Source organism: Hesperophylax consimilis, chromosome 22 (genome assembly GCF_061612785.1).
Source record: "Hesperophylax consimilis isolate HC1 chromosome 22, BYU_Hcon_1.0, whole genome shotgun sequence".
In the NCBI taxonomy this organism is placed as follows: domain Eukaryota; kingdom Metazoa; phylum Arthropoda; class Insecta; order Trichoptera; family Limnephilidae; genus Hesperophylax; species Hesperophylax consimilis.
Window position 1 is genome coordinate 27,362,189 of NC_142857.1, and position 12,005 is coordinate 27,374,193.

At 34.4% G+C, this 12,005-nt stretch overlaps 1 protein-coding gene across 2 annotated transcripts; it reads left to right on the forward strand.

Moving 5' to 3' along the window:
* Positions 1–1,575: 1,575 nt before the first annotated feature.
* On the forward strand, positions 1,576–11,090 carry LOC149413389 (uncharacterized). 2 transcript variants are annotated; one of them, XM_089645107.1, is made up of 7 exons: positions 1,576–1,607; positions 1,900–2,089; positions 4,774–4,927; positions 6,176–6,485; positions 7,194–7,475; positions 8,638–8,807; positions 10,370–11,090. In XM_089645107.1, exons 2-7 carry the CDS (start codon positions 1,913–1,915, stop codon positions 10,561–10,563), a joined length of 1,287 nt encoding a protein of 428 aa, XP_089501233.1. In that variant the 5' UTR covers positions 1,576–1,607; positions 1,900–1,912; the 3' UTR covers positions 10,564–11,090. The 2 variants fall into 2 exon arrangements, with proteins under 2 accessions (XP_089501233.1, XP_089501231.1); XM_089645105.1 differs by having other exon boundaries at positions 1,581–1,798.
* Positions 11,091–12,005: the final 915 nt, after the last annotated feature.

Sequence of the window (12,005 nt, forward strand, 5' to 3'; positions counted from 1 at the left end):
TTAATATATATATTTAAAAAAAATGTATTCTTTAAATTCTTTACTTTTTACTATGTCTTAAATTCTATTATATTTCAATCTTTTGATATATTCTTTCAAATTATTTTAATATATTTCACATAAACACTAACTCGCATATATAAAATATCAACAGTTCAATTTTTTTCTTATTAGTAAATTGAATTTATATGTATATAAAAGTTATTAAAATTATATACATATAGCATCAGTGTATAAGGATCCCCCTTATACAATTTGGTTTTCTATGGTTTAAAAAATGAGCAAAAAGCTGTAAAATTTTTTGTAGGAGTTAATGATGGGCAGGATCCAAATATTTTAACTAAATTAATTATAGTTTTCTCAATCAGTTGTTTTTTATTTGCTCTTTTTGTTTGACTACGAATTGAAATTTTAATACTTCCTTGAAATACAATATTTCATCCCCACGGACCAAAACTAAATATAAAATTTATATATCTGGCCGACTGGGTTTTTCACAATAATAACAAACATAACCTTAGACTGTTCGTAGCTTTTTTGAGGATTTTCTCATAAGCGGCGCCACATAAATGATAATTTATTTTTTATAAATAATCTTCTTAACTTAATATAATTCAGAATAACATTTTTACACACACTAAATATAAAAGCGTTGTAAATCACAACCTAAAAATGAATACATTGTTCACATACTCGAAGCTTCTTTGGTTGGTAAATAATACCTTAATTAAACATCTAACATTACCAACATTTGACAATTATTGAAGAATAATTGCGTAATCCCTGTAGATATCAAATCATATTAGGTAGTGCGTAAAGCAATGTACCACGGGAATAATATGTCGTTTGGCAAGCAATCCGAAATATTTTTGACGTTTCTCGAAGTTGGGAATCGATTTAAGTTTTCGAGTGAATTCTGACCAATGACGTGGCGGCTGTGGTTTCAAAAGGTTTTTGACGGAATCGATTCTTTGTTCGATGACGTTTCAAAACGATTGTCTCGGACTGTGTGATGATTTTAGAGAGAATCGATTTGTCCACGACAATTCAAATTATTATAAATATCCCTACCCCCTTTAACAACCATCTTCCCCACAATGTTTTCCTGCTCCCGCGCTGAACTCCGAGTTATCAATTTATCATTAATAATTTGATGCTTCGATTAAAATATTTCGATCCTTCCCATTGCTATCTGCAACAATAAATTTTACAGCTTTTTCTATTTTTTAAATCATAGAAAATCAAATTTTATATGTCGAAAGTGTCAAAATATACGGCAATATTTTGGCGAATTAACGAGTTTTCAAATATGGGTTGAGTCTAAAAATTTTAACTCGAGTCTTAATTCCTAAATCTGAAGTTTGCTGCCATCATGGAAATTTCTTTGTTTACCAAAAAAACAATAATAATTAGTGTACCTAATCGGTTAATTATTCGATTCTTTTGATGTTTCGATCCTGTCCATCACTAACTCCGAGATCGTTGAGAAATAAAATTAATATGCGGTATTCGCAAGTCTTTTTATATCTATCTAGGTAATCTTTTTTATAGATCGTTCGTAAGTTTCTATGGATATAAATTCTGACGGATAGGTTTATTTATTTATGGTTTATGTATATTTATATATTATTTTCTAGGCTTATTAGATTTTTATGGCTGAAAGCCCACTGCTAGTTTTTTGAATGGTGAACCTCGAGAACAATAGTACTACGCAAAATCCGCCACATTATTCTTTTCAGTGATTTCTTTCAGTAATCAACAAGAAAATGACGTCCAATTATTCGCATGAATATAATATGTTAGAACTTCCCTAATACGATATTTATTTGCATTCATTCATAGCATGGACATTAATCATGTTACTTTCCAACATATTTCAAAATTTTCTCTCTATTTTAGACTCACCAAAGATATGAAGTTTGAAGAAATGTTTATAAAACCGAAAGAAGTGGTTTTGCCCAAACTCTTCAGAGATGCTTGTGCCTTTTGCAAGAGTTCATACAATCTGAGGAGAGTTAACGGCGGTTTAAGTCAAAATGGCCAGCCGGAAAACTGCACACAAATGTTGTTGTCTTGTTTTTATATAAAGGTAACATTATAATAATAAGTTGGAGGCGCATTCCTTCCCGTCAAAGAATCTCTTTGCATAATGTTATTCATAGCACCCTCCTTTGAAATATTATTTACCTTATTATTTTTTTGGTAAACTAATGTTTAAGACAAGATTTTTTTATGCATAGCACAAAGGGTAACAATTATTTTATAAGCAATAATTATTAGCCTGAAACACTCATCCACATTGAAAAATCTCCTGATAAAAGATACATGACGCCAACGGGACGTGAACCCGTGTCCCTTCTTCGATTTCCAGTCGACAGCTCTGACCACTGAGCTATGGCGGCTTATCTCTTATCCGCGAAATAATTCAATATATACTAGTGTTTCATTCAACAATTACTGCTTGTTACATATTTTTTTTCACCGTTGGCGTCAAGTATCTTTTATCAGGAGATTTTTCAATGTGGATGAGTGTTTCAGGCTAATAATTATTGCTTATAAAATAATTATTATTTACCTAACCGCTGCAATTTTAGGCACAGATTGTGGAATTTTCACTTCATTTCAACTTAATTACTTCAAGAAACAACTATTTACTTGCTCAAAATAGGTTATTAGTATCTATAATTTGTATTTAGATTGAAATTAAACTTTCGAAAGCATCAATTCATACAAAAATCTAAAATGGCGGCACAAGATCATTTTAAAGGGGAAATTTTGAGCTTGAATCGAATAAAAATGGAACTTTAATTCATCTTTAATTCATCTTTTACCATCTCTCCTGCCGTAAATGGTTGTTTCTTGTAGTAATGCAGCGGTTAGGTAAATATTTACTGAAATATCTTTGAAACAGAGTGAACAGTCTGTATTGTGTTGTCAAGCTGTAAGGGCGGGGTTGTTTCACAGAATTTGAACAATTCATAAAATTTAATTTTGTTTTGTAAAGGTCCTATTCAAGTTCTGTTATTATTTCAGTTTTGTGTAACAACTGGCCAATAGTGATGTAATAACAGAGCTTGTAAATTAACTTTGAAATTTGATAAATTGTAAAATTCTTTGAAACAACCCGTCCTAAGAAGCAATGAATATGCACAAAATCATTTTTTGTGACCATGAATGGGGCAGTTACTCTTAGTTTTCAAGATTTGAAATCAGTGTAATGTATTATTGTTATACAGGGTGTCTGGGGTCAAAGTGCAGTAACTTCTGGAGATGTTTCTACATGATGGTAGGAGCAAAAAAGATAAATAACTTTTTCCGAAGTTCCAACTTTTTAACTGCACTATGTAAAACAATAATACGAATTTACACTTTTAACAATAAAAAATATGAATAACTTATTAAACACAGTAAACAAATCACAGCTGTTCTGTTACCAGCTGTAAAGCGCGGGAAGGGGGGTAGCGGGTATTAGTTCTAGGATCGGCCGGTCGATTTCAAATGATCCAAAAGCAATAATAATGCAGTACGCACACGTCGGCGCAATTTTTCGTTTGTAGCTGAAAAGTACATCTAAAAGTTGAAATTTCAAAAAAAGTTATTTATCTTTTTTACTTCTACCATCTTTCATACCGGACACCCTGTATATAATGTAAAGAGGATAAATAAACTACAATAATTCACCTTGGTGGGAAGAAGGCTTAGCTGCCTGGGAAGTTGGAAGACATATTGATTGAACCGATCTTTAAAGCACAGAAACTAATTGTTTTAAAACTACCGATCACAAGCACTTCAGGTGAAATCTTTAGAAGAATCTGTGCTTTGGATATTAACATACTAGGATGCCTCTTCAAACACAGAATTGTATTTGACAATGTTCAAACTGCTCGTGATACTAGAACCAAAGGGCATAATCTCTTACTTATACCTTTTACAACAACTCCCTAAACAACTTTTGGTAAAAAAAACCGGGAATGTTTGTCTTTCTTTGAATCACATAACAGTATAAAATAAAGTCGCTATCCGCGTTTGTCTGTTTGTGCGCTTAGTTTTTCTAAACTACGCAACGGATTTTGATAGGGTTTTCACTATCATATAGAGAATTTCTTCCGGAAGGTTATATATAATTCATGCTTATTATATTTATAGAAAGTAGAGAAAAGTCAATGTTATATCTGCATTACTATGATGTTGGAAACTCATTGAAAAAAGTAAATGCTTCTTTATTGTAATTGTGTTTATTTATGTGACAATTAATAGGACTGGATTTAGCTACACTGTTCATTACCCGAGGGTTGGTAATTCTCTCATTCGAGAAGCTTGTTCCCTGTCAATATCATCTCACAAGTACTTGTTACACTCTAGTGACATCTGACGGACTCTGGAGTAAGCTTTATGACTAGCGCCATCTATTGCTTAAATACTCAACCTTATTACCATACATCAAAGTAATCAACTCGTAAAAAAAATATTTTCGGATCATTACACTTCTAACGCTGGCTAAACCTTAAAATAATGTACTACGGAATTGTATATCTTCGGAACAATATGAATCAGAAAATGACAAAAAAATATATTTAAAAAAGTTTAGGTTACCAAGATAAGTAAAGTTTAAAAAATATATTTCCTTAAATAAAACTTGATAATCTTAACGTAGACATTTTTAGTTTGGTTAGAATCTCTGCTTACAGCTGCAGTAGACGAGCAGCTTGCAGCAAAAGTCTAAAATATGAAAGTAGTATAAAAAGAATAATAAAGTAGATGTATTTGTGTCAGTTGATAGATCTGCACTACGCCTGGCTGTGTGAGACGTGCGTGTCGCGGCTGAGAGATGCCATGGAACTCCGTAGGCAAGTGGAGACAGCGGGGGACCAGGTCAGAGGGCAGAGTCCCACCGATGATAAATCTGCCATTATTAAATGCGAACCTGGTAATGAAAATTCATTCTTCAACCATTAAAAATATTAATTATTATTTTTTTGGTAAACTAATGTTTAAGACAAGATTTTTTATGCAAAAAAAATGTAATAAGCAGTAACTGTTGAATGAAACACTAGTATATATTGAATTGTTTCGCGGATAAGAGATAAGCCGCCATAGCTCAGTGGTCAGAGCTGTCGACCGGAAATCGAAAGGACACGAGTTCAAGTCCCGTTGGCGTCATGTATCTTTTATCAGGAGATTTTTCAATGTGGATGAGTGTTTCAGGCTAATAATTATTGCTTATAAAAATCATTAAAAATATATTACAAATTAACTTTGAAAAGGGAATTAACAAATTTGTGCAATTGATTCTCCATTAGTTAGGTTGGGTTGTATCAAATCATTTTGACATTTGAATAGTTCCTATTAGTCCTGGGTCAATCATGAACTATCCAATCATTTTGACCCGATCACGAACCACCAACGATCGATTGGGTCACTTTTTAAAAAAGATTCGATCATTTGATCGATGAGCTGTCAGCTCACCAATGATGGACGTGGCGAATGATCATAGAAGTATAAATTTTGTAGACCAGGCATTTTGAATCCCATTCTTGCAACAGAGAAAGAGAATTTTGTACTTGTGGTATCCAAATGGGATCATATAAGCAATTAGCATACCGACAAACCTTCCCACCACCGGGAACTGGTTCCAAAAGTAACTGTATAAAGTATAAGTTCCATGTTTCATTCTCTGGTAACTTCGCCAATGGAGTATTATCACAAATTATGAATACCGTTATGCGGAAGATTTAAAGTTTATTTTTCTTATTATTGTACAAAAAATATGTAATTTTCATTCGTAATTATTGATTTCAAAAACGATATAGAACCGCACATTCCGAACCGATTTCAACTGGCTACAACGTCATTATGACATAGAAAATGCCAAATGGTTGCGATCGACCCGGGTTGTGTAAAATGATTGATCAACCCAAGACTAGTTCTTATTAAATGGTGACTCTTGACTCGTTTCTCCTTTTGATCAAATCTACCCCTCCTACGTAAACTATTGTACCTTCAAAATCCAGATTGTTGGGGAGAGCAGTGTATAATGTATAAAATGAAAATATTTTTAAAAAAGAATTTCTGTTTGTTCTGTCCCTCCAACATCCAACATAAGAATATTTTTTCCGGATCATTAGAAAACCTTATAAGAGAGTACATTATAATATATATCATTTTGTGTTTTCAGTTGATGTAAAAATTGAACAAATCTATACTACTGAAGGCAATTCATTAGATGTAGAATTTGAGGAACCCACATTCACAAATACAGAACAAAGGCAAAAGGACAACTTAAAGTTTCCGGACAATTGGGAAAACTGGGAAGAGTTTAACAGACTCCCGTGGAGTGAAGATGAAAGTTCAATAATGCCACAGAATGATAGTAAACGTATTGAGTGGATTCATCAACCACAGTTTCCCAAAATGAACAATAGAAGACTCGTATTATATAAAGACTCCAATCAATGTCCCATTTGTGACGAAATTTTCCCTATAAGGTTGGTTGGCAGAGAAATAACTTACAATTATTATTTTACGTGAATGAGTCACAGATAAAAAAAGCTAAAAAAGGAGCTAATGACCGTTGGTTTGCGCAGAGCAAATTTGTCTTTCAGCAAGGTCGTCCCGATGCTAGTGAGCTTTGTGAAGATCATTATTTTTCAAACACGAAATTGAGGCAAATAGAGATATTTTAGGTAGGGGCTCTCAGGGACTTTATCATTAACAATTTAATCAGCTACATGAATATCAAAAAAGAAAAACATTATAGATTGATGACAGTTGCTAAAAATCTTACATTTCTTTCTAGTAAAACTAATTACAACAACACTTTTGCCGCAATATGATCTTCGGTGGCTTCGTGTATATTTTTAGAAGCTTGTACAACAAGTTTACATCGAGTTGGGTTGTTAAGTTCATCTCTGCATCTTGTGACGCGATGCTTTTCAGGCTGGCTGGCTATTGGCCGATAAATGAACAAATTAAATCATGGGATTTGAGCGAAATCTTTGTGCTCTGTTTTATATTGCCTTGCACATATATGTAGGCTTTCGAAGTGAGGTATAGAGTTGTCTTATGAAATTATTCTTAGGTGGCGTTATTTTTAGATTGAAATTAGGTTGGAGAGGGCTAATCTATTGTTGTTACTTATCAAAGGAGCCAACGATAAGAATAGGAATAAATTTTAAATCTGTTTATCAAATCAGGCTGGATCTAATAGAGCATCTGGAGACACACGTGCCCAAGAAGCTGTGTGAATACTGCGGGAAACAGTATGCTGGCTCCAGCCTGCAACAACACCAGAACTCTCACATCGGGAAGCTGCCGTGTCCCAAGTGCAGCCTCAAGTTTGTGCGGAAGGACAAAATGCTGAAGCATATACAGAATATACACGACAGAGAGCGCACATTCCCCTGTCCGGACTGTGATGATGTATTCACCACTTATCTGCTGAAGAAGGAACATCAGTTCCAAAAACATGGGGTTTGGTAAGTTAGCATTTTTTAAATTTATTCAATTATGAGACTAAGTCTGTCGTCCCACGGGTCGGGTAAGCAATCCACATAAACCCCGTGCAGAAATTTCACTCTGAACTGCACTGCAGGCCGTTACCTTACTAAAGCAAACTTAATTTTCTGCGCAGGGTCTTATAGCACTCAGTTAATATCGTTTGCTTACCGACGGGCTTACTGTAATGAAATCTCTTATATATCCCCGATATATCAGTTGCTTTTAAGCTCGGCTTGGTTTGAATATTGAGCTTAGCACATAATCCATATATAGAGCCTAAGCATAGATATCGTCAATATTCAAATTTTTGTGTATGATTTTAATAGAGGAACGTGTTTCTTTTTTCTTTGCAAAACCAAACAACTGTCATTGTGATATTTCAATAAAACGTCAATGACCGCACTTCATTTTTACGCAGGTTTAATTCACGAGTTGATTTTTGATAAAGTTCCCCACTTCAAACAGCGTTATATAATTTTTTTATTAGTAACTATTTAAAAAAATACATAATAAAGTATTCACAGTCCTCCTCATTAGGTATTCCTGTTCCGAGGCGGACTTTAGCTTGTTGTATGTGTGTTACAACATGATTTCCTCACTTTCTGCTTGATAATCTGATAGTATTAGTATCTCAATGCCTGAACATTTTTGATTGTTGTAGACAGAAGTGGCGCCCTCTGTGATTTAAAAATTTATTTTTTTGCGTATTACGAAGTTGCTTTATGTGGGTGTTTGAGGCATTATAATAGGATTTGTTTTGCTGGAGCCATTGCACTCTTTATGAAATTATGACGAACTAAACGCTGTCCTAACATTGTTACTAAAAACCTTATATACCTAACCAGACTCTTTTAGATTGAGTATCATCCTTTATCTATTAATATCATCATCATTCCTCATCACTCGATAAATCTTCAAAGTCCATACTGATATAATTAAGCAATTTACATTAATTTAGGTAAGAGTATGCAATTATTTACGCAAAAGTTAAATTTGACATCTGCTAACTCCTTGGTGTCTAAAGTTGTTAAATTATTTTCCTGTTAACCATCTTGGTGTTGCCGTTTAAACGGTCTCAGCGCCCTCCATTTATAAACATTTTTCTGTGAGACTGTACTAAGGAGAACAATATGCCCTCAGGTACAACCGGTTCCCGTGTCCCGAGTGCCACAAGGAATTCTTCAACGGCACACGACTCAGCATACACGTGCGGCGAACTCACCGCGCTGAGAAGACGGTGCCGTGTCCACAGTGCGATCGCATGTTCTTTAACATGTCAGCGCTCACCACGCACTCACTCTCACACAGCGGTAAGTTTGGTCACCATTCGTAGCTTCAAACATCGGTGGTTATTTTGGAGAGTGGACTGTAAAACTTGTGGGCACCACTGCTGAAGGATTGTGTAGAGTGAAAAGGAACGATTATAACAGCATAAACACTGTGATTGAAGGTTGTTCAAAATCTGATTAGTCATTATAATTATTTTAAAAACATTACAAAATAAAATTCCAATTCGTTTTAGAAAATACTAGCTCCTGGTACCCGGCTTTGCTCGACTTTTCTCTATTGTCTATAAATATAATATGCATGTATTGTTTATAAACCTTCCCGAAGAAATTCTCTAAATAGTGAAGAATACGTTGCACAGTTTTGAAGAACTAAATGCACAAACAGACAGACTTTATTTGAATATAATAGTGAAGAGATACTGTTGGGAAGTAAGAGCTTCACAGATGCACTCATAGAGGGCAGTGCAAAGGCAGAGCTTGCGTGGAAGTCCACAAGATGGCAGCCAGTGGCCAGTAGTCGCCAGGGCCAGTGAGAATGCTCCCAGACAAACTTAATGTTCTCAGATCTCAATTAGCCAGCTTCTAGTTAGGTCGACTATCGAGTCACCATTGTAATACGCAAAGTATTAATAAATCCCTGATTTATCACAAAGAACCATTTATTTATAATCTCCTTCCACGACGAGTTGGAGAACTGTTTGTGGGAACACAACAGATACAAACACACACCAGCAACAAAGCTTGCTTTTTAAACTCTGCTTCATTGATGTTTAGTGTGTTTTTGCTTGTTTCAAACACATCCCATTATTTTTATTTAGTTTTACGCCCAGCCAAGCTTTTATCAACATCTGAAGTGATTCTATTTAACAACAAGATAGCTCTCCCCATTGGCATGACTAATCCATCAAGCCAGGAGATAAAACAGTCTCTGCTGTCGGTGATGGAGATAATCATCAGCTTAGAAATTAATGCTTTCCATGATAGCCGAGTTTTAAAACCATCCACGAATCAGTCTGAAGAAATGTGTAGCAATGTGCACATCCCTTCTGACCCGAAGATTGTTCATTCCGAGCATACCCAAGAGATAGTCAGTAGGGTAGAGCCACGGGTCCGTCAATTATTGAAGACAATATTAGCGATTCTTAAACGAAAATTTGAAATAGAAAATATGGAAAAAGATACGGTCGCATCTAGGACTTGAACCCAGGACATTCGCCTTGCCGAGACGCCCCTAATAAATTATAATTTTTGTTATTACTTTGTACAAAAACATCCATGTATGTAAGTTTTATGTACTGAAATCAAATAAAATGGTGCTGATTGTCAATTAAATAAGACAGGGGTCCACACAGTCCAACCTATGTAGATAAATAATGAATATCTTTAGCCAATGAAGCATATTTGAATGAACTGAAGTACAAAGCAGTCAAAATTAATTTTATGATGTTCTTCGTAAGGAGGTTGGCCAGTGACTAGTCGACCACTGCATCTTGTTGAAAATTATGAGTTGTTGCGATTGATGATGCATCAGTTTTCCCCATATTATACTTCTTTTACATATTATTCATATCACGTTGTTACAGATATAAGGAATTTCATCTGCGACTTGTGCGGCAAGGCATTTAAAAACAGAAAGCAGCTCAGGACGCACCTGGATATGCACTACGACATCCGGAACTTCAAGTGCACCATCTGCGGACAGGCCTTCATCCAGTGGACCTCCCTTCAGGTGCACATGAAGTCACGCCACGTTCCCTCCACTAAGATTAAAAAATAATTCATTGCATCATCTGGCTCATAGAAAGATTAACCAAAGTTAAGCTTCTGGTATCAAACTTTGCATTTACTGCAGGTATTTTTGGTACTTATGAAGAAACTCGGCCGTTGCGAACCACCTGCGCATTCTACTGTCTACTTGGGCGTTTTTTGACTCAATCTGACGTAGAATCTAATGGTAATTTGACGTGGAAAAGATTTTTTGTTTCATGTATTTGATTGTATGATTTATATAATGATAATAACTGTTTTTTATAATATTATCAGAAAACAATTGGTGTCAATAAAAGGTAGATTGGAAAATAAAGTTACATAAAATATTATAATATGAATATATATTTAAATATGTGCGATAGAAATGATAAAAAGGTTTTTATCATTTTGTTTTTGAAAGGTTATGTAGATGTATGCTGTTTTTAGTAAGTAAGAAAGAATATATTTAGTTCTTACCACTCCATTTTTTTTTGTCAGCCAACTCTAATTTAAATAATGGCAAAATATTAATATATTGATAGGCAGTTACAAAAAAAATCGTTAAAAATTCATTTGTTATGATTTATTCTTCAAATAAAAAACAGTTTACAGAAAACATTATGGACTACTTATATTTTTGCATAGTATGGTACTTTTTAAAACATTCTTCAGGATAGAGACCAGGTTTTCTGGTTCCAATTATTTGGCTCACTATGAATTTCGACATTTGTTATACTGTCATCAATATCATTCTTATTTTCTGTGCTGTTAACACTATCATCATCAGGATCTTCAAAATCACAAGCAACAGGCTCTTACTCACTGTCACTTTCATAAGATTCATCTTACGAAAACACTTGGTGTTCAGGTGCCATATCACGCCAAGTTCCCGCCATTTTAGGTTATTTGAATTTGTAAAGGTTATTTTATAGCAAAATAAAAACGGAAAACAGTCAAAATCTTATGAAAATGTTAATTTAAATGTTTTGTTATCGAATAATCACAAGAAACAACGTCACATATCAAGTTTTGCGCACGAAAATACACCGCGCGCGCATGTCTTATCTTGTCGGACGTCAGCCGACAACTGAGTTGTAGCGTACAAATAGTGATGTCGGCTGGCACCCGACAAATGAATGGTAAGGGTTAACAATATTAACTTAGCTATACAAATGTTTATATCTGACACAAGGTTTGTTCTAACACTCAAAATGAAGTCAGCAAACATAACCAAGGAGCTCTAGGGGTGAAAGGGGGGGAGGTTAGGTTAGGTTAGGTTAGAACTTGGAAGTATATATATCTCAGAAATGCAGAAACATATTTCAGTGATATTTTTTTAAGCCAACGAAACAAAAGACATTTCTACAATTAATCAAAATGGTTTTAACAATCCGATATAGGTGAAATACATGAGCGTTTTTGGGTTTACTTGAAAGTAAATCTCATTGTACTGATGGAATATCAGAAATA

Excerpts from the sequence above, each read along its gene's own strand:
- LOC149413389 (XM_089645105.1), top strand. The coding sequence starts at position 1,767 with ATGACGTCCAATTATTCGCATGAATATAATAT. Across the intron at positions 2,090-4,773 it reads TGTCTTGTTTTTATATAAAG|TTGATAGATCTGCACTACGC; the intron begins GTAACATTATAA and ends TATTTGTGTCAG. Across the intron at positions 4,928-6,175 it reads CATTATTAAATGCGAACCTG|TTGATGTAAAAATTGAACAA; the intron begins GTAATGAAAATT and ends TTGTGTTTTCAG.